General features: G+C 36.7%; 1 protein-coding gene across 14 annotated transcripts in view; it reads left to right on the top strand.

Moving 5' to 3' along the window:
* Window positions 1-22360, top strand: part of MIPOL1 (mirror-image polydactyly 1) — a 313803-nt gene that overhangs the window by 85025 nt on the left and 206418 nt on the right. For all 14 annotated transcript variants that reach the window (XM_087422434.1, XM_087422426.1, XM_087422419.1 and 11 more), the window contains one exon: window positions 5891-6020. In XM_087422434.1, coding sequence (XP_087278560.1) covers window positions 5891-6020 — 130 coding nt within the window. The remainder of the gene's footprint in view (window positions 1-5890; window positions 6021-22360) is intronic.

Below are 22360 nucleotides of genomic sequence, written 5' to 3'. Positions count from 1 at the left end.
ATAAAAAGAAAGAAGCATGCGTATTTGCTTTATTCATTCCATCATAATTTGCATTAGAGCTGTGGGTGTTTAATGAGCAAATTCCAACTAAAATGCTATATTGATTTTCTAGTGAACTTTGTAATAGTCATCTACCTTGGAAAAGCTCAGTGTTTACAATTAAGTTTTCTTTACTAAAAATGTTTGAGAGTTGCGTATTGATCCTTCAAAAGGACTGAATTCTAGAGAGCATCAGATTTTTCATAATCAACAAATTTCACATTTAACATAATAGGTGTTAAGAACTATCATTCAGTAATGCCCTTATTTTGGAAAAATTTCTTAGCATTTATAAAATGTACAATCAGATTTTGTGTGTGTGTTTTATGGCATTTTAAGACTTAACCTTAGAATACTCAGAAGGCAGTCTCCTTTAAATACACACATTATTTACATCTTTTGAGTTGATATAGCATTACAGAGGAAAGAATGTTTCCTCTTGATCTCCCAGGACCAAATAAGCCCTTGGTGTAAAGTGTTTACCTTTAAGCATAGAGATAACTAGACTTATTATTAAAGCCCTTGATATTGCTAGCCTTACCCCTTTCATCAAGTGTTATTGTATATAGAGTGGAACACAGCTTACGTTAAATGTCACTTTATAAAGATCTTGCACACTTTACAGAAGTGATAGGAAGCCTGCTGGCATTTAAAGTTGAGTAATTAGTATTTGAATCTTTCAATATGCCAGAATATTTCAGGGCAGTATGGTAATACATGTTAATCTGTACTTAGATCACTGTTTAGCGTCGTTTTGTCCATCGTATCTGACCTACAAATGAGAAGTGTTTTATAATATAAATATTTAAAGATGTCTTAGAATATCATGATATTTTTGTACAAACCATTTTCATTGTATGTGCCGTGTACAATATAGAATGGTTCTGAATAATTTTTCTTTCAGTTCCCGTTTATAATTTTTGCATGCCAACGAAAAAGGCTAAAAAGTGAGGAATTTTGAATATTTTTTGTATATATAAATGATCCAAATTAATCAAAATCACATTTTTAATATCTCTGGAAATAAAGCCAGATTGTAAGTCTCTGGATTGAGGGTGGAGACAGTACTGGTGCCATGGAACTAATATTTGTTGAGAATCCACTCTATTTGGCTGAGAGCTGTCATATATTATCACATTTAATTTTTTCTTAACAACCATAAGTGATGGTATTATATCCATTTTATATACCTGAACTGTGACTAAAATAATTTTAAAAAACAATTTGCCTGACTTTAGTATTGATAACGCCTTGGATCTGAATCAAAGCCCATATTCTTCCTAATATACCACGTTGCTTTCTCTAAACTGTTATGAGTATCATTCTTGGAAGGAGATTGTATACAATTAGAAGAGGAAAGTAAAGCTCATTATTGTGCCCTACATTATGGGCAGAAGTGTCTTTCAAAACAGCGTGATAAATTATACATGGTAGCGGAATAGTACAGCCAAAGAAAGTCACATAGGAGTAATGATACTGCCTTGAAAAGAAAACTATAGAAATTGTGCTGAAAAGTACAGTACTTCCAAAAGCTGTGTTCATGAGAAGAATGTCTGAACCTTATCTAAACTGTCGATTAAAAGCATTTGATTTTATGCAAGTGGATATCTAGTTGCTCCAGCACAAAATTGTCATATAGTTTATTCGTTCATCTGTTGATAGAAATTTGGGTTGTTTCTAGTTTTTGCTTATTATAAATAAAGATGCTATGACTGTTCATGTTTAAGTGTTTGTATGGGCATATGCTTTAATTTCGTTTGGATAAATACCAGTGAGTGGAATAACTGAATCTTACAGTAGATGTATGTTTAATTCTTTAAGAAATAGACAAACGGCAAATGTACTGTCTTACATTCCCACCAGCAGTATGTGAGTTCCAGTTGCTCTCCATCCTTGCTAACATCTTTAATCAATCTTTCATTTTAGCCATAAGAATAGGTATGTGGTAGTGATCTCATAGCTTTTTGCGCTTCTAGTGACTAAAGATGTTGAGCCCCGTTTTCTGTGCTTATTTACCATGAGTATGTCTGTTTTGATAAAGTGTTCAAGTTTTTCCCCATTTTTAATTGGGTTTTTCGTTTCCTTATTATTGAGCTTTGAGAGTTTTTAAAATTTTGTTTGGATGCAAGTCTTTTATCACATACGTGCTTTGCAGTTATTTCCTTCCAGGCTGTGGCTTGTCTTTTCATTTTCTTATCAGTGTCTTTTGAAGAATGCAAATTTTTAAGTGAAGTCCAATTTATCAATTTTTTAAAAATGAATTATGCTTTGGTATTATAGTTAAGAAATCTCTGCCTACCTGAAGTCACAGAGGTTTTCTCCCAGAAGTTTTATAGTTATAGGTTTTGCATTTGGGACTGTGATTCATTTTGTGGAATGCAAGGTTGGTTTACCATTAAAAAATTCATAAAAATTACCAAGATAACAAACCAAGAAAAGAAAAACAACATGATCATCTCAAGGCCACACTCCGCCTTCTCGTTTCAGCTCTTATATTCTAAACAAGTGTCCTTTTTGTAGCTTATTTAATGTCACATTTATTGCATTTTTGTGCCTTTTATTGGTGGTTTCACTGTTTAAAATAGGCCCCAAGTGTAGGGCTGAAATGCAATCTAGTGTTCCCTAAACTCAAGAAGGCTGTGATGAGCCTTACGGAGAAAATATGTGTGTTAGATATGCTTTGTTCAGGTATTAGTTATAGTGCTGTTGGCTGTGAAGTCAATGTTAATAAATCAGCAATGTATATTAAATAAAGTATCTTCAAACAGAAGCAAACATAAAACAAGGTTATATATTAGTCGGTTGACAAAAATGTTGATCAGTTTCAATTGATTAATTTTTCTCTCATTATGGGTCTTAATTTTCATGCTTGCATGCCTGGTAATTGGATGCCATGATGAGTTTTACCATTTTGGGAGCTGGCTATTTTTGTGTTCTTATAAAATATTCTTGAGCTTTGTTCTGAGGGGTACTTACATTTCTTAGCAACAGGTTGCTCCCTTTGATTCATGCTTTAAAGATATGTAGATGTTAGCAGAGCAGTGTTTGGTCTAGGGTTAGTTAATCCACACTCCTGAGGCAAGACCCTTCTGTGTACACCATCCAGTACCTCATGCATCATGAGGTTTTCCAGTCTGGCTGTTGGAAACATGCACTATTTCTGGTTTTGTGGAGCTCAGGACATGTTGCCTCTAGTCCTTTCGGACAGTTCTTTCCCCCGCGTGGGTTAGTTCATACACACACGTGTGTGTAGTACTCACCTGACTTCTTGAGGAAGACTCTGCATGTCTCCAAAGTTTTCTCTCTTTGCAGCTGTTTTTTCTCTAATAGTCTCTCTTATGAATTCTAGCTGCTTTGGTTTCCCCAGACTCTTCTCTCTTTCTCCTCACATTGTGGAGTCAGCTGGACTCCTACATTCTTCCCTTTCTGTGCCATGTCCTGGAAGCTCTTTCAGTGTGTTCAGCTGAGCCAATCATAGCGCTCAACTTATTTGTTTTCCTCTCTCAGGTCACTGTTCTTTGTTTCCTTATAGTCTTGAAAGCTGTTATCCCATATATTTTGTCCATTTTAAAAAATTGTTTTAAGTGGGAGGACAAATCTGGATCCTGTTATTCCATCTTGACCAGGAGGGCAAGTCTCTGTTGCTTAAAATTTAATCCTAACATATACCTTCAAAAATTTTATCATATATGATAACTTTTTTTGTACTATTCACTTAATATTTTTCTTTAAATCAACTCTCCTTTTTAACTAGATAAATATGTTACTTTTATGTCATCTTTCTGATTTAGTTTTAACATGTAAACACAAAAAATACACAAATAACTATGCAGTTTTATAAATCTCAGAAAGTGAACACATTTGTGTAACCAGCACCTAGATAAGAAACCAAATATCACTAATATCCCAGAAACCTCCCTCATCCTCCCTTCTAGTACTACCTCCAAAAGGTAACCATTATCCTTAGTTTAATAACTAGGTCATTCTTCTGTGTTTTTGAACTTTAAATAAATGAAATAATAGAAAATTACCTTTTTATGGTATTTGTCTCAACCATACGTTTGGGTTACTTAGAGAAATTTAAAATTTTATTGGACATTAAATTAAATGCCACTACGGGGCCAGCCCAGTCTGTAAAATTCAGTACATGCTTAACTTTTAGGTCCTGCTGTTTTACTCTCTTTTTTAATGAATTGGATCCATTTTCTTTTTCATTTCTGTTGCCCTTGCCTTAGTTCAGGATTTCATCATTTCTTCCCTCGACTGTTACGGTAATCTAATATTGGGTTAAGGGGCATATACAATCCAACCTGCAACTTTCCTCTGATGCCTGCATCTTCTACACACACTCTGTGCACGAATCTGTGGGAGTTTCCTACTAAAACACAGATCTGATCAAGTTGTTCCTATTCTAGAAGTCCTTTAGTATAATATCCAAACTTTAGGATGGCATATATGTATGTATTTCTAGGTAGCTTAAAGTTCCAAGGAATGGGTCATTTATGTGGGTTATTGATGTGAATTCTTGCTTAGACTGCTCCTCTAGTCTCCTAACTGGTCTCTGCCTCCAAGCTTGCCCACCTATGGACTATTTCTCACCCAGAAGCCAGAATTCCCTTTCACATATAAATGTGATGCTGTCGTTTCCTTGCTCAGAACCCTCCAATGGCTACTCTCATATTAGATGACATCTAAAATCCTTGCTATGGCTTACAAGGCTCGGTGTGAGCTCCCAGGTCCTCAGCCTTTCTCTCTGCACTCCAGCCACATTGGCCTTGAGATGGTTCCTGTAAGACTTCTAAGACCTTTGCACTATTTTTTCTTATGTTTAGTTGAAGAACTAAGGTTCTTAGGAAAAGAACATTTCAAACATCTTTCCTAAGCTTATTTTGTGGTTTGACAGCATAAATAAAATTTGGTTCATTGAAGTATTTGAGCTCCTTTTTGTCTACCATTGCAGTGATAGTTTAAAAGTTATGTAAGATTTCAAGTAGAAATTATGCTTGAGAAACAACAATTTCAGATAACATCACAGCCGCCTATCCAGTGCTGCACACACCTAGATGATGCCATTTGCATTATAATCCGTATAAATGGTGCCCCTAAACCAGCACAGCGCTGCCCTGTGCTCTTCCCTGATCCCTTCTCCTTCCCTCTCCTTCCACCACCCTCCGGAGATAACTACTATCCTGAATTTGCTGTTTATCATTTCCATGCTCATTTTAATATTTATTGTGTCTATCCATAAATAATAGGTCGAGTTGTTTTCCTTTGCAACTTGCTATTTTTGCCACAACTTTATTTTTGAGATTTGTCCATTTGTCTATAGTTGATTCATCTTAAATGCTGGATAGCATTCCATTTTGAATCTATAGTAAGTTATTTATTCCTCCTTCTGTTATTGGGCGTGGATTATTTCTAAATTTTTGCTATTATTTAATGCTGCAATAAGCATTTTTATGCATGTTTCCTTGTGCATATGTGCAGAAATTTCTCTAGGTGCACACCAAAGAGGAGATTTGCCAGGTTATAGGCTAGGCACGTCTTCAACTGTAATAAATGTTGCCAAATTGCTCTTCAGGTGGTTGTAGAAATGTATACACCTATCTGCAGTATATGTGAGTTTCCTTAATTTCACAAGCTCACAATATTTGTTATTATTTGACCTTTTTAATTTTTGCTATTATGGGTGTGAAGTGGTATCTCAATTTTGCAGTAGCTTTGTAAAATAATGTTTTCTCAAATGATTAATTGATACTAATTCAGTTGAATAAAATAAAATTATTTTTGCTAAAAGTATGCATTTCTCCTTTATTTTCTCCAATTAATTATGGATTATATATCTTGCTAGCTCTGGTTGAAGAAGTCTATTTTGCACAGAGGGAGCGTGATGAAGCTATTATGTCTCGACTGCAATTAGCCAATGAGGAGAGAGATGAAGCAGTTGCACGAGCCAAGCATTTGGAAATGTCTCTAAAAGTGTATGTACACATTTAAAACTGTTAATGATATTAGGAGCATTTAGAAAGTGCATGCATTATGTGGTGGTTACATATTCAAAAATGTTACCGATTCTTGTATGTTACACTGATAAATTCCATATCTCCACAGTCTTTTTTTAAAACTTTTGGCACTCTGGTAGTTTGCATGTCAGGGATAACAGTCACTAACAAAGGAAAAGAAATGCACAACATTCTCAGTACAATTGCTTTCTTCACTTCTTCATGATGTCCTTACCCCACCTTCCTTTGTGACTCCTCTTTTCTTCCCTGTCCTTCTATGATCACTTGCCTTATTTCGGCTATCTGGGTTCTTTCACTGCTCTCTGCTCATTCCTGCTCTTCACTACTTTTCACTTCTTCTGGCTGTGGCTCTTAAACCTTAGTGACACCTGAAATAGAGTGAAGCCTGAGCTTCTCCCTCTTCCAGCTCCCAGATGATGCTAATGATGCTAGTCTAAGGAGTTCGCTTTGGGTGGAAAGGCCCTAGAAATAGGTTACTTGTAAGACAGATAGAATGTAGGAATCTAATATTTTATGGTGATTAATCAGTGTATTTGTTGTGTGTTTGCTCTGCCCAACATTGTGATAGGCTCTCGGGGGGATCACGGTAAAGTACTAATTACAACATGGTTCATTAGAGAGACAGAAAGTCAAATAATTACATGACGATGTTCAAGTTGTGATTAGGTAATGTGATTTGTTTTTTGTTTAGGTTAATGGCCTCATTTTGTTTGAAGACTGATAGAGAGTCATTATAAAGCATTAAATTCATTGAAAAACAGAAATAAAGAAACAAAAAAAATTTACCTAAATTCCACACTGACTACTCCCAAATAATTATCTTTATCAATAGGGAAACATTATTCCAAGCATTTCTCTTTGCTTATGTACTTAAGCACTATTATCTGGAAGGATGGGTGGTTGATGGTTGAATGGGTGCATACATAGAATTAATTTGATAAATCAAATCATTCTCAGGGCTGGCCCCAGGTCCTAGTGGTTAAGTTTGGCGCTCTGCTTCGATGGCTGGGTTTGGCCCCTGGGCGCGGACCTACACCACTGGTCAGAGGCCATGCTGTCGCGGCCCACGTGCAAAATAGAGGAAGGTTGGCATAGATGTTAGCTCAGGGCTAATCTTCAAGCAAAAAGAGGAAGATGGGCAACAGATGTTAGCTCAGGACAAATCTTCCTTGGGATAAAAAAAAAAAAGAAAACAAATCATTCTCTACATGCTGTTTTATTTGAGAGGCATTGTAGTGTAGAGGTTAAGAGCACAGATTCCAGACCCAGGCATCTGTCTTTGAATCTTGGCTCTGTTGCTTCCTAGCTGGGCAGCCGTGAACAAATTACTCAGAGTCTCTGGGATTCAGTTTCTTGTCTACAAAATGAGTAAATAGTGCCTACTTTAATAAGTTGTTGTGAGGACTTTAATGATTTAATAAATATTGAAAAGTACCTGGTTTGTAGCAAGTGCTGTATAAGCCTTACTTGAATTTAAGAGTAATAATCAATTGAAATAAAACTGAAGAAATTTCTGAACTTCATGCAATGTTTTCTCTCAATAAGATATATTAATTCCCTAAAGATCCTTCTAAATTTAAGAAAAGAGACTGAAAAACATTAAGATGTTGGAATCATCAAGGTCTTTTTTAAGCAGTGTTTCAGTAAAACACAAATTAAATATTTGACTCAGCTATGAAGTAAATAAGCAGTTTTAAACTTCTCGTTTTTTCTTTTTCTTTATAAATTCTACTTTTAAAATATGTGTAGACCTTGTGTTGGATTCTATAGCCAAAGTGTTCCCCTGTAGTCTTAATTTTATATTTAAAAGGATTGAATAATCATTACAGGAACTTTTATCATACATGGCATTTTTACACTTGAGTTTTTCATTGCCGGGAATCCCTGGGTAAGCGAATTTCATTTTCAGTTTTTTGAGGAAGGGCTCATAAATACTTTATTCTCTGATATAACATGCTGCAGACTGGCTGTGTGTTATCCTTGTATTCAAATTGGTTATGAGTAAAATTCTTGGATCAAGTCTTTTTAAATTATAAAACCTTGTAAAAATGTTACTCTTCTGTCTTTGGACATTGAGTTTGGCTAAAAAGAAGTCTGAGATCAATCAGAGGTTTTCTTTCCTCACTTATAGGGGGTTTGTTTTTTTCCCATCTGGATACTTGAAGGGTTCTTTCTTTCTTCTTGAAGTAGAACTTAATTAGGATGTTTGTGTTGATTATTCTGTAATAACATTTTTGGAACCACAGCGTGCCTTTCTAAGAACTATTTATTTGATTCTTCTATTTAAGAGAAATTTTAGATTTGTGAGTTTTTTTATTCTGTTTTTTAGGTTTTCTGTTTTGGAGACTCCAATTACCCTTATACTGGGACACTTTTGTCCTTATCTATTATCTGTTCAATAATTATTTTAATCCCTGTCTTTTTCTCTACATTCACTGTGATAATCTCAAACCTTTCCTTTATGTTAGTAATTCCAATGGTCGCTATTCTCTTCCTTGTTCTTTCTAGTTCATATTTGTTTGTTTGTTTGTTTGTTTGTTTATGGTTCCTAACTTGTTTCCTTAAGTTTTCAATTACCCTTTTCATTCACTCTTTTGTTTTGGCACCTTCTCTTTGACCTTGGTTTTATTGAATTCATGTTCTTATTATGTTACTCTAAAATAATACTGATAGGGAAAAAAAAACACTAATAGGAAAGTTTTCTTCTTTCCCTGTTATGATCTTTATGTCTTTTGCATGATGTTTTGCCATCTGTTTGTGGTGTATTCTTGTTGACATGTTATTTCTCTTCATCTTGCTGATGCTTGAATTGTGAAGAACTTTTCTTTGTTCCGGTACAGTGCAAGTGAATCTTCCTTGATAAACATTCGTTATTATTTGAAACCTATTTGTCTTCACCTCTGAGCTGCGGTTTCTTGGCTAGGTATTGCTCTTTGGCCCCCTTCTTTTATAGTCCTAGGGCAGTGGGGTGGGGATGCAGGTTGGGACGACCTCGCTGGGGCTGAATGCCCCTTTTGTTGGAGGTTCTGTCCTCTACTTAGGGGATTTTGTTTGGTGTCTTGCACTGAGGGTTCACTCCATCTGGTCTTGTGTGTATCTTGATTCCATGGAGTATTACTTTTAGGCTTTATTTGTTCCACCAGTGTAGTAGAAGATGGCCAGCCCTGATGATTCTTGCTTCATCTGTAAAGATAATGCAGGCTTCTACTCAGGAAGGATTTCCTTTACTTTTCTCTGGGTTGTCTGCTCAACTCATTGGTCTCTCAGGTTATTTCCAGCCTGTGTAGTATTAGTGAAATATTCTCAGGATTTGGTGAGCTAACTGTCTTTTCTCAATACTTATTTTCACGTGTAAAAGGAAAAGTTAGTTGACCCTGGTCAAAATCGTCATCTCTGCACTCTCTACCCTGTCCCTACTTTAAAAAATTACTATGTGATCTCCTACTTTCTTTACTGTTTGAATAATTTTTATCTTCTGTTCATGTGGTTATATGATGGAATAAATAGATTTCTATGTTCAGATGTCACTCTACCATTTTTACTTGGACTTCCTTTTTTTTTCAGATAGACATTTTATTTTAGAATAGTTTTAGATGTATAGAACAGTTGTGAAGATAATAGAGAGAGTTCCTGTATAACTCTCACCCACTTTCCCTTATTGTTAACATCTTACATTTTTATGGTACATATGTCACGTGGGAGAAAGCAACATTGTCACATAACTGTTAACTAAATTCCGTACTTTATTCAGATTTTACTAATTTACTCTAATGTCCTTTTTATGTTCCAAGATCCTATCCAGGATTCCATATACATTTAGTCGCTATGTCTCCTTTGCCTACTCAGGTCTGTAACATTTCCTCAGACTTTCCTTGTTTTTGATGACTTTGACAGTTTTCAGGAGTACTGATCATGTATTGTATAGAATCTCTCTCAATTTGGGTTTTTCTGAAGTTTTTTTCATGATAAGGCTGAGGTATTGGTTTTTTGACGACAGGAGTGAAGTGCCATTCTCATCACGTCATTTCAAGGTTATATGTGATCAACAAGGTACACCACTAATGATGTTAATCTCGATCACCTGGCTGAGGTGCTGCTTGCCATGTTTCTCCACTGTAACTCACTCAGCCATATTCCCCTTTGATGCACTGCTCTCTGAAGCAAATCCCTTAAGCGCAGCCCATACTCAAGGATGAGGAGTGGGAGTGTGGGCTAGAAGGTTGAGTCCTACTTCCCACAGGGGAGAATATCTACATAAATTATTTGTAGTTCTTCATTACAGGAGATTTGTCTCTTCCCCATCTATTTATTTATTTTGTCATTTATTTGTATTGGTATGGATTCATTGGCATTTATTTAATACTTTGGCTTATAATCTAAATACTGTGTTATTTACTATTTTGTTCCTGGTGCTGTTCCAGCTTTGGCTAGTGGAAGCTCTTTCATGTTACCTCCTATATCCCTTTGACATGTCCCCACCCTTTTGATTTTTGAATACTTTCTGGCACCACAAGATGCTCCAGGGTCATATTTTATAGGGATGTATAGGTATGTGGCCCACTCCTAAAATCAACCATTCATTAAAGGAGCCCTGGTTCCTTTTCATGGAAAATGGTATTAGAAACCAAGATGTGGATACCGCATGTGCTCATTATTGCTGGGTGTGACTACTTCTTGGCCCAATCAGCAGAAAGAGCCGGGAAATATATGTATATATACTAACTGATATATACACACATATCTGTTATTATTTATGTATCTATCCATCTATACCTTTATTAGGCTAAACCTGAATTCATACTGCTGTCCCTGATTCTAATCCAGTACCACATAATTCATTCTAGCTTTCGCCTTTCTCTTATGTGTAATTTCCCTCTGCAACAGTAAGAAACCTAGCTCCTACCCACCACCATCCATTTACTTATTTGTTCTACCCCAGTATACATTATAACACTTTCAGAGTCATTAACCCATACCCCCACGAGAAACAACTTTACCAACTAGAGTACACTGTTGATGTATAGTTCCTTTAGTCTTTAGTCTTATAGTTTTCAATCAAAATACCACTTTCCAAAGTTACTTAGGTTGTCTCTTTTTAAGTGAGGTTATGCTTTATATTTATAATGTAATCAGACTCCTTTTCATAGTCTGCATTCTGTCCTAGGATCCTCTGGCCTCCTGATGATTCCTTTTTCTCTAATTTTTGGTGATTTTGAATAAAGTTGCTCTAAGCATTTACATACAGGTTTTTGTGTGGACATATGTTTTCAAATCAGTTGGCTAAACCTAGTAGCATGATTGCTGGGACATGTTAAATCTATGTTAACTTTGGCTTCTTCCAAAGTGGCTGTACTGTTTTTCATTCCCACCAGCAACGAATCAGTTTCTGTTGCTCTGCATCTTTACCGGCATTTGGAACCATCATTCTTGTTTTGTTTTGTTTTTTGTTTTGGATGTTAGCCATTTTCCAATGACAAATGATATTAAGCATCTTTTTTTTTTTTTTTTCTGGGAGGAAGATCAGCCTTGAGCTAACATCCATGCTAATCCTCCTCCTTTTGCTCAGGAAGACTGGCTCTGAGCTAACATCTATTGCCAATCCTCCTCCTTTTTTTTCCCCCAAAGCCCCAGTAGATAGTTGTATGTCATAGTTGCACATCCTTCTAGTTGCTGTGTGTGGGACGTGGCCTCAGCATGGCCGTAGAAGCGGTGCGTTGGTGCACGCCTGGGATCCGAACCCGGGCCGCCAGTAGCGGAGCGCGCGCACTTAACCGCTAAGCCACGGGGCCAGCCCGGGCCAAATGTTTTAAAACATACTTTTCAAAGTAGATAGCATTTTTCTTACTTCAGTAACTCTTGCATTATAACTTTAGAACTCTTCTTTGGGGATCTGCAAGTACTGTTACATTCAGTTTATCAGCTGCTGCACAGTGCTATATTTACATGTAATTTATTACCATAAATCTTGTTACCTAGATTGATCACCAATTTTATTCATCAAATTTGCTTCTATATAGATATTATTGCTTTCCAAAAAACAAATTCACTCCCAAAAGATAACAAATCGGTTTTTTGTACTGTCACAACTCTTTGAGGTAGGTAATATTCATGCTTTGTAGGTGAAAAAACTTTGAAGGGTTGACTACTTATCCAAAGTCACCAGTTCATCACTTACGCATTGTAGGACTTGTCTATCTCAGATTTACACAGGCATCTCAAATGTAGCATATCCAAAATGGGATTTATTAATTCATTCTTAAAACCTGATCCTCCTTAACCCCCTATCCTGATCAGTGGCACAACTGTCTGCCCACATACCCAAACCAAAACTTCTTCCTTAGAGCTCCTATTAAATCTGTCTTTTAGTTTTGTTCATTCTGTCTCTTTAACTGATGAGGATCTAAATTGAGCCTCTCCTTCTTCCCTAATTTTTTTTAACCATCCATTGTCTATATACTTTTATTGTACATATATTTGTTAGAGTTTTTATTACAATATATTAAAATCAGAGTTGCTTGAGGCAGAGCCTTTTTCATTTTGTTTTTGTAGCTTTCGTATTAAGGGAGAATGGGGAAGGGAGGAAAAGAAAACACTCAATCCGAAGCCTTTTCTTTTAGTTAATTAATCCATTCAATAAATATTTATTGAATATATACTGTGTGTTGGGTACAGTGCTATTTGCTCAGAAGACAGCATTAGGTCCCAGTTTAGTTAAGAAAATAGATATTAAGTAAATAATTACATAAATACTTAAAATAATAGTAATTGATATGAAGAATTATTGGTTCCTAGGAACAGTTTATAGTCAGCTCCTACTCATTATAGTCCAGGGGTATAGTGAGGGACCAGGCAAAACCATACATAAGAAGCAAGAACAACAACAAAAAATAATGGCATGTCAGCATGGTTTTAAATGGCACTGTGGAGGTTCCTTTCCACTCAGCTGAAGTCTACAGGTTCTGAACTTTCAATAGTGCATTTTATACTAAAGTCTTGTTAAGATAGAACCAGTTTATCACCGAGCTTTGCTTGATTGAAAGGCATTTGAAGGCAGTATCGGTTGAAATTATATACCTTATTTCACATCTCTTTTTGTTTTAATCCCTATTTCTGGCGTCCTATCATCTTCACATTCCTTCTGTCTTCCATTTTCTCTCATCTTCTTTGCCACTTTGATCTACTTTGCATCTTTCTGTTATAATATATGTCTTGTCTGATTATTCTGCCACTCCTCTGCCTTCTCTTATCCATTGAATCGTCAATGTTTTTTTCTTTTATCCAAAACTAGGAAAAAAATAAAAAGATTCAAGTTAAAATGACTTACATATACATACTAATATAGACATGTTTCTGTATGTATGTTCCAACTTTTCAGATCATGATATCTTTTTGCAGTCTCTTTGTTATTGTTGGTGTATTTTCTAACATACTAAGGGTGGCACTGTGTAAAAATGAGACTTAGAGAATAAAAACAAACAATTTAGAATTTTGTGATTAGCCGATTGCTAATCTCTTTTGATTTGATTTTTATCATTTGAGGTCAAAATTTAGCCTCTTCCATTGAAGAAGGTGAATGGCTATAGGTTCAGAAAGGAAAGAGGTGGTATTGACTGATTTAGGGATAAATCAGAAAATGTGACATTTCTTGCATGGGTCTTTTCACTTAGAGTGCAAGGTTGTCAGTCAGAATTTGCATGGTATAGGAAATCAATTGAAACTTGAGCCCATGGACGTTTACTTCAGCAAAATTCTTGCTTAATTATCATTGACTATGTCTAGTTAGATTGTTGTAGGCATAATTTAGAGTTTACGAAAGGTTGAGATTGTTTTGTGTAATTGTAAACCTCATTTTAATGATATATAATTTATAGTTTGTCTGCTATATTTCATGTAACACTAACTATTACTTTAAGTCTTTATTAAACTAGTAAAGCTTTGTATATGCTGCTAGTAAACCTTAAACCTAAAAAGTCATTTTATGTAGAAAATTGAATGCCTTGTATAGCTGTTTCAAATTGTTTTCTTTTTTCTAAAGATAGGTTGTTTGTCTAATTTTTATGTTTTCTTAAATGATACAGTAAGTGATGTACTTATTGTAGGACTGAATTTAATTTTCTGGAAACCACTTTTGTTGATGATTAATCTTTAACTAGATTTTGAGTGATCCAGCTCAGAAAAATATGTCAAGCATACTTAATTGGCACTTACAGTGTATTAACATCAAAGATCTGGTCTCATTTTTCAATACTCTACGTCAGAGATCAGCAAAGTAAGGACCTGTGGTGCAATTCCAGCCTTCCACCTGTTTTTGTAAATAACGTTTTATTGGAACACAGCCACTCCTGTTCATTTACATATTGTCTGTGGATATTCTCGTGCTACAAAGGCAGGGTTTAGTGACTGTGACAGAGAACATATGAAAAGTGTAAAATACTATTTGACCCTTTACAGAAAAAGTTTGCTGATCCCTGCTCTATAAAATCTAGTTGAGACTAAATTACGATGTAATTGATCTTTGATATCTGTAACAAGTACTTCCTGAGACTTTTAAAGAAATACAAATAGAGAAATATAAGTATTGGCTTTTTCTCTTTCTAGATTCATGTTTATATGAAAGTTACTTGTTTCTGTGTAAATTTTCAAATCTCAAATTAACCATTTGTACATTTTTATTAAAGTTTTATTTTTGTCTTAATGACCATTTATCATATACTTACATCAATTATAAAGGATAATAATAAAGCAAAATTGAGATCCAAATGCTAAGTGGTTGACTTGGCTCACTCATGCTCTGCATGGCAGACATGGCACACACTGAATCAAAACATGATTCAAATTCATTCATCAGGAAAATGATAAATCACTATATATTATGTACTTTTTTTTTTTTGATGCAGCTATAAAACAAAAAATTTTATTATATTTATTATATAGATTTATAATTTTAAGAATTTTTTTGTCTCAAGTCTTTGTTTTTTCTCTGGTTAATCTCTAAGTGTGTGGGAAGACTTGCCAGTGAATCTGCAGTATGATCCTTTTCTTTTTTTTTTTTTTTTTAATTTTTTGTTTATTGCAGTAACATTGGTTTATAACATTGTAAAACTTTCAGGTGTACATCATTGTACTTCCATTTCTGCATGGACTACATCATGTTCACCACCAAAATACTAATTACAACCCATCACCACACACATGTACCGAATTATCCCTTTCACCCTCCTCCCTCCCCCCTTCCCCTCTGGTAACCACCAATCCAATCTCTGTCCCTATGTGTTTGTTTATTGTTGTTATTATCTACTACTTAATGAAGGAAATCATACGGTATTTGACCTTCTCCCTCTGACTTATTTCACTTTGCATTATACCCTCAATGTCCATCCATGTTGTCACAAATGGCTGGATTTCATCATTTCTTATGGCTGAGTAGTATTCCATTGTGTATATATACCACAGCTTCTTTATCCATTCGTCCCTTGATGGGCACTTAGGTTGCTTCCAAGTCTTGGCTATTGTGAATAACGCTGCAATGAACACAGGGGTGCATGTACCTTTGCAAATTGGTGTTTTCAAGTTCTTTGGATAAATACCCAACAGTGGAATAGCTGGATCATATGGTAGTTCTATCCTTGATTTTTTGAGGAATCTCCATACTGTTTTCCATAGCGGCTGCACCAGTTTGCACTCCCACCAGCAGTGTATGAGAGTTCCCTTTTCTCCACATCCTCACCAACACATGTTGTTTCCTGTCTTGTTAATTATAGCCATTCTGACGGGCGTGAGGTGATATCTCATTGTAGTTTTGATTTGCATTTCCCTGATAGTTAGTGATTTTGAACATCTTTTCATGTGTCTGTTGGCCATCTGTATATCTTCTTTGGAGAAATGTCTGTTCAGGTCTTTTGCCCATTTTTTAATTGGGTTGTTAGTTTTGTTGTTGTTGAGATGCATGAGTTCTTTATATATTTTGGAGATTAAGCCCTTATCAGATGTATGGTTTGCAAATATCTTCTCCCAATTGTTAGGTTGTCTTTTCGTTTTGTTGATGGTTTCCTTTGCTGTGCAGAAGCTTTTTAGTTTGTTGTAGTCCCATTTGTTTATTTTTTCTATTGTTTCTCTTGCCCGGTCAGATGTGGTGTTTGAAAAGATGTTGCTAAGACCGATGTGGAAGAGCGTACTGCCTATGTTTTCTTCTAGAAGTTTCATAGTTTCAGGTCTTACATTCAAGTCTTTAATCCATTTGGAGTTAATTTTTGTGTATGGTGTAAGGTAAGGATCTACTTTCATTTTTTTGCATATGGCTATCCAGTTTTCCCAACACCATTTGTTGAAGAGACTTTCTTTTCCCCATTGTATGTTCTTGGCTCCTTTGTCAAAGATTAGCTGTCCATAGATGTGTGGGTTTATTTCTGGGCTTTCGATTCTATTCCATTGATCTGTGTGTCTGTTTTTGTGCCAGTACCATGCTGTTTTGGTTACTATAGCTTTGTAGTATATTTTGAAATCAGGGAGTGTGATACCTCCAGCTTTGTTCTTTCTTCTCAGGATTCCTTTAGCTATTCGGGGTCTTTTGTTGTTCCATATAAATTTTAGGATTCTTTGTTCTATTTCTGTGAAAAATGTTGTTGGAACTTTGATAGGGATTGCATTGAATCTATAGATGGCTTTAGGAAGTATGGACATCTTAACTATGTTAATTCTTCCAATCCAAGAGCACGGAATATCTTTCCATTTCTTTGTGTCTTCTTCAATTTCTTTCAGAAATGTTTTATAGTTTTCTGTGTACAGATCCTTCACCTCTTTGGTTAAGTTTATTCCTAGGTATTTTATTCTTTTTGTTGCAATTGTAAATGGGATGGTATTCTTAATTTCTCTTTCTGCTACTTCGTTGTTAGTGTACAGAAATGCAACTGATTTTTGTATGTTGATTTTGTATCCCGCAACTTTACCGTATTCATTTATTACTTCTAAAAGTTTTCTGGTGGATTCTTTAGGGTTTTCTATATACAAAATCATGTCATCTGCAAATAGTGACAGTTTCACTTCTTCCTTTCCAATTTGGATCCCTTTTATTTCTTTCTCTTGCCTGATTGCTCTGGCTAGGACTTCCAATACTATGTTAAATAGGAGTGGTGACAGTGGGCATCCTTGTCTGGTTCCTGTTCTTAGAGGGATAGCTTTCAGTTTTTCTCCATTAAGGATGATATTAGCTGTGGGTTTCTCATATATGGTCTTTATTATGTTGAGGTACTTTCCTTCTATACCCATTTTATTCAGAGTTTTTATCATAAATGGATGCTGGATCTTGTCAAATGCTTTCTCTGCATCTATTGAGATGATCATGTGATTTTTGTTCTTCATTTTATTAATGTGGTGTATCACGTTGATTGATTTGCAAATGTTAAACCATCCCTGCATACCTGGAATAAATCCCACTTGATCATGGTTAAAATCTTTTTAACGTATTGTTGTATGCGATTTGCTAGTATTTTGTTGAGGATTTTCGCATCGATGTTCATCAGTGATATTGGCCTGTAATTTTCTTTTTTTGTGTTGTCCTTGTCTGGTTTTGGTATCAGGGTAATGTCAGCTTCGTAGAATAACTTAGGGAGCTTCCCCCCCTCCTCAATTTTTTGGAAGAGTTTGAGAAGGATAGGTATTAAGTCTTCTTTGAATGTTTGGTAGAATTCACCAGGGAAGCCGTCTGGTCCTGGACTTTTATTTTTGGGGAGGTTTGTGATTACTGTTTCGATCTCCTTACTGGTGATTGGTCTATTCAAATTCTCTACTTCTTGATCCAGTTTTGGAAGGTTGTATGACTCTAAGAATTTATCCATTTCTTCCAGATTGTCGCATTGGTTGGCATGTAGCTTTTCATAGTATTCTCTTATAATCTTTTGTATTTCTGAGGTGTCTGTTGTAACCTCTCCTCTTTCATTTCTGATTTTACTTATTTGTGCCTTCTCTCTTCTTTTCTTGGTGAGTCTAGCTAAAGGTTTGTCTATTTTGTTGATCTTTTCAAAGAACCAGCTCTTGGTTTTATTAATTTTTTCTATTGTTTTTTTGGTCTCTATTTCATTTATTTCTGCTCTGATTTTTATGATTTCCCTTCTTCTACTGATTTTGGGCTTTGTTTGTTCCTCTTTTTCCAGTTCCTTTAGGTGCATTGTTAGATTGTTTATTTGAGATTTTTCTTGTTCGTTGAGATAGGCCTGTATTGCTATAAACTTCCCTCTTAGAACCGCTTTTGCTGTATCCCATAAATTCTGGCATGTCGTATTTTCATTTTCATTTGTCTCCAGGTATTTTTTGATTTCTTCTTTGATTTCTTCGTTAACCCAGTCGTTGTTCAGTAGCATTTTGTTTAATCTCCATGTATTTGTGGCTTTTCTGATTTTCTTCCTATAGTTGATTTCTAGTTTCATACCGTTGTGGTCAGAAAAGATGCTTGGTATTATTTCAATCTTCTTAAATTTATGGAGACTTGTTTTGTGGCCTAATATGTGATCAATCCTGGAGAATGTTCCATGTGCATTTGAAGAGAACGTGTATTCTTCGGTTTTTGGATGGAATGCTCTGTATATATCTACTAGGTCCATCTGTTCTAGTGTGTCGTTTAAGGCCAATGTTTCCTTATTGATCTTCTGTTTGGATGATCTATCCGTTGGTGTAAGTGGAGTGCTAAAGTCCCCTACTATTATTGTGTTACTGTCTATTTCTGTTTTTATGTCTGTTAATAATTGCTTTATATATTTAGGTGCACCTACATTGGGTGCGTAGATATTTACAAGTGTTATATCCTCTTGTTGGATTGTTCCCTTGATCATTATGTGATGCCCTTCTTTGTCTCTTTTTACAGTTTTTGTTTTAAAGTCTATTTTGTCTGATATGAGTACTGCTACCCCAGCTTTCTTCTCATTGCCATTTATGGAGTATCTTTTTCCATCCCTTCACTTTCAGTTTGTGAGTGTCTTTAGGTCTGAAGTGTGTCTCTTGTATGCAGCATATATATGGGTCTTGTTTTTTTATCCAGTCAGCCACCCTATGCCTTTTAATTGGAGCATTTAGTCCATTGACGTTTAAAGTAGCTATTGATAAGTATGTACTTGCTGCCATTTTTTAACTTTTTTTTTTTTTTCTCAGTGTTTTAGTAGTCCTTCTCTGTTCCTTACTTCTTCTATATAGAATTGATGGTCACTTTAGTTTGACCTCTGTCTGAAAGCTGTACTCTTTAACTCCCCTCCTCCCTCCTTTTGTGTTTTTGATATCATATCTAACCTCTTTTTTGTGCATTTGTATCCATTACGTTCTAATCGTGGAAATAGATAATTTTTCCTATTTGTGGTCTTCTCTTTTCCCCTTAAATCAGTCCCTTTAACATTTCTTGTAACACTGGTTTCTTGGTGACAAACTCCTTTAATTTTTGTTTATCTGGGAAAATTTTGATCTCTCCTTCCATTTTGAATGATAACCTTGCTGGATAGAGTATTCTTGGCTGTAAGTTTTTTCCTTTTAGCACTTTAAATATATCGTGCCATTCTCTTCTAGCCTGTAAGGTTTCTGCTGAGAAGTCAGCTCATAGCCTTATGGGGTTTCCTTTGTATGTAACTTGACATTCTCTTGCGGCTTTTAGGATTCTCTCTTTATCTTTAATTCTGGACATTTTGATTATGATGTGTCTCTGTGTGGGCCTCTTTGGGTTTATCTTGTTTGGGGCTCTCTGTGCCTCCTGTACCTGGATGTCTGTTTCCTTCCTTAGGTTAGGGAAGTTTTCATCTATTATTTCTTGAAATAGATTCTCTGCCCCCTTGTCTCGCTCTTCTCCTTCCGGGACACCTATAACATGGATGTTAGTGCGCTTGATGTTGTCCCAGAGGTCCCTTAGACTGTCCTCACTCTTTTTGATTCTATTCTCTTTTACCTGTTCACCTTGGGTAATTTCTTCTAGTCTTTCTTCCAGCTCACAGATCCATTCTTCTGTATCCTCTACTCTGCTTTTGAGTCCCTCTAATGAATTTTTCATTTCCAGTATTGTATTCTTCATTTCTGATTGGTTCTTTTTTATATCTTCCATTTCTTTGTTGACATTCTCACTGAGTTCATCTATTCTTCTCCCCAGATCAGTGAGCATCCTTAACACCCTTAGTTTGAACTCTCTGTTGGGTAGGTTGCTCATTTCTGTTTCACTTAGTTCCTTTTCTGGGGTTTTGTCCTGTTCCCTTACTTGGAATGTATTCTTTTGCCTCCTCATTTTGCCTCTTTCCCTGTGCTTGTGTCGACGTATTAGGTAGGTCAGCTACGTCTCCTGCTCTTGGATAGGAGACCTTATGTAAGTGATGGCTTAGGAGGCTTCCAGTGTGCTTCCCTCAGTTCTCAATGTTCCAGGGGTGACCCCTATGTGGGCTACGTGTGTCCTTCTGTTGTGGCCTGTTAGTTCTCCCTATAGGTGCCCAGGGAGGCTGAGTTATGCTCCTGGCCAGCTGTTGTAATGCTCACCTGCTTGTAGTTGTTGTGGGCCCTTCAGTCTCTTTATCAGGTGTGGGGAGCCCCAGCACAGTTGGCTGTAAGTTCTAATACCACACTTGTGTTGCAGTATTTCTTTTAAGTGAGTAGGCCCCCAGTGTGGCAGGTTGTTAGGCTCAGTGCCTTACAATTGCTGTAAACCTCTAGCCTATTAGGTCTCTTGTCAGCTCTCTGAGGATTGCAGCTGGGTGGGGCTGGCCTCAGGCACAGGAGCACCCAGTTGTTTCAGGCTTTGGAAGGTGGGGCAAACCCCCTATGTGGGTCTTTGAGAAGCACAAGTCTTCTGCAGCTGACAAGCCCTGTTGCCCACAGGTCCACACACACAGTCAACACAGTCCTGTCCCGTGTGAGCGCCCCGACCTCCCCAAGCGGACCCAGACTCTCCACGGCGGGAGCCCCACACACTCTGCCACCGCCCCACACTCTCCACCCGCTCCTTGTGCCCACCCTGCCCCGCTCAAGTCAGCTCATTTGCCAGGCTGCAGAGAATCCAGTCACCAATCTATGCAGGCCCACAAGTTGCCTGAGGGCTTGTTGTTGGGTGGGGCCAGTCTCTAGGGTGGGCTGCCTGCCCTGGCTGAGCTGGATTAAATCGGTGCTCTAGTGGGTGGAGCAGACCCTGGGCTAGCAGGTCTCAGGGAGAACTCCAATGGCGTCTATGTCAGCACGCTCACAGCAGGCCACAACAATGGCCGCCGCCAATGTCCCAGTCCCTGGAGAGGTCTCACCCCTCACCGAGATGCACTCAGGGCCTATTAGGTGAGTCTCTTGTCACCGAAGCACTGTGCACCTTTCTTTCTGGTGATTTTAGGATGCTTTCTGAAACGGGTGAGTTTGTGCGCGGGCCCTTTAAGAGCCAGTTTTAGTTTCTTTGTGAACCGGGTTTTCTGGGGGTACTCCCCAATGTTTTAGCAGCAGGCAAAGTCAGATATTATGCCGCTGGTGTCGATTGTGTTGGGTCCACACAATGCCCACAGCGGGGGCGCTCCCGGCTCAGGGCCCCGCGCCTCCAGGGAGGCTGCGTACCTGTGCGCTGCTCCTGGCGGCCGGGAAGCTGCTGGCTTGTGAAGGCGGCGTTTTTCCTCTCCAGAAGGGAGTCTCTGCCTCTTCTGCCTCAGTTAGGATTGTCCGTTGTTGCAGGAGTTCCTCTCATCCAGTTTTCAGTTCTGTCTCAGGGGTAATTTTTCCACGAGTAGTTGTAAATTGGCTGTGTCCACGGGAGGAGGTGAGTTCAGAGTCTGCCTACGCCGCCATCTTGACTCTGCCTCCTATATTATGTACTTTTAAGGGCAATCACATCAATTATTTATAGTTGGAATGCTAGCTTCATGTGCCCCGGATCTAGTATAACCGTTGATAAGAAAATTTGACTTTAATTTTTTAGAAATTTTAGTTGTTAGCAGGGAATTTTAATATTAGACTAAATACAGTTATCTTAACTGTACCCTGTTGAAAGATGTTAATTTAAAACATTTAAACTCTTTATTTTTGTCTCCTTAAAGTAATGACTCTTCACATTACAGTGCCTGAAAAAAACTTATAAGTATTACATAGAAATTCCATACACTTTTTGTTGTTTTGATTATTTGGAATATATAAATTAGATAACCTACCTACACTGTTGTTTTCTTCCTGATCATATGTTGAAATAAAAAAAGGAGATTTATAACTTAAAACTAAGTTTTTTTTTGCAAAAGTTCCCAGTAATCCACCAATCTAAATGTTTAATTTTCGTGTATCTTTTCACATTTTAAATTATCAAATTTAATAAATTAACT

Source organism: Ceratotherium simum, chromosome 3 (genome assembly GCF_057802395.1).
Source record: "Ceratotherium simum simum isolate JZ-2026a chromosome 3, ASM5780239v1, whole genome shotgun sequence".
In the NCBI taxonomy this organism is placed as follows: Eukaryota; Metazoa; Chordata; class Mammalia; order Perissodactyla; family Rhinocerotidae; genus Ceratotherium; species Ceratotherium simum.
Note: the sequence above shows the minus strand (reverse complement) of the source record. Positions and strands in the feature narration are given on the sequence as shown.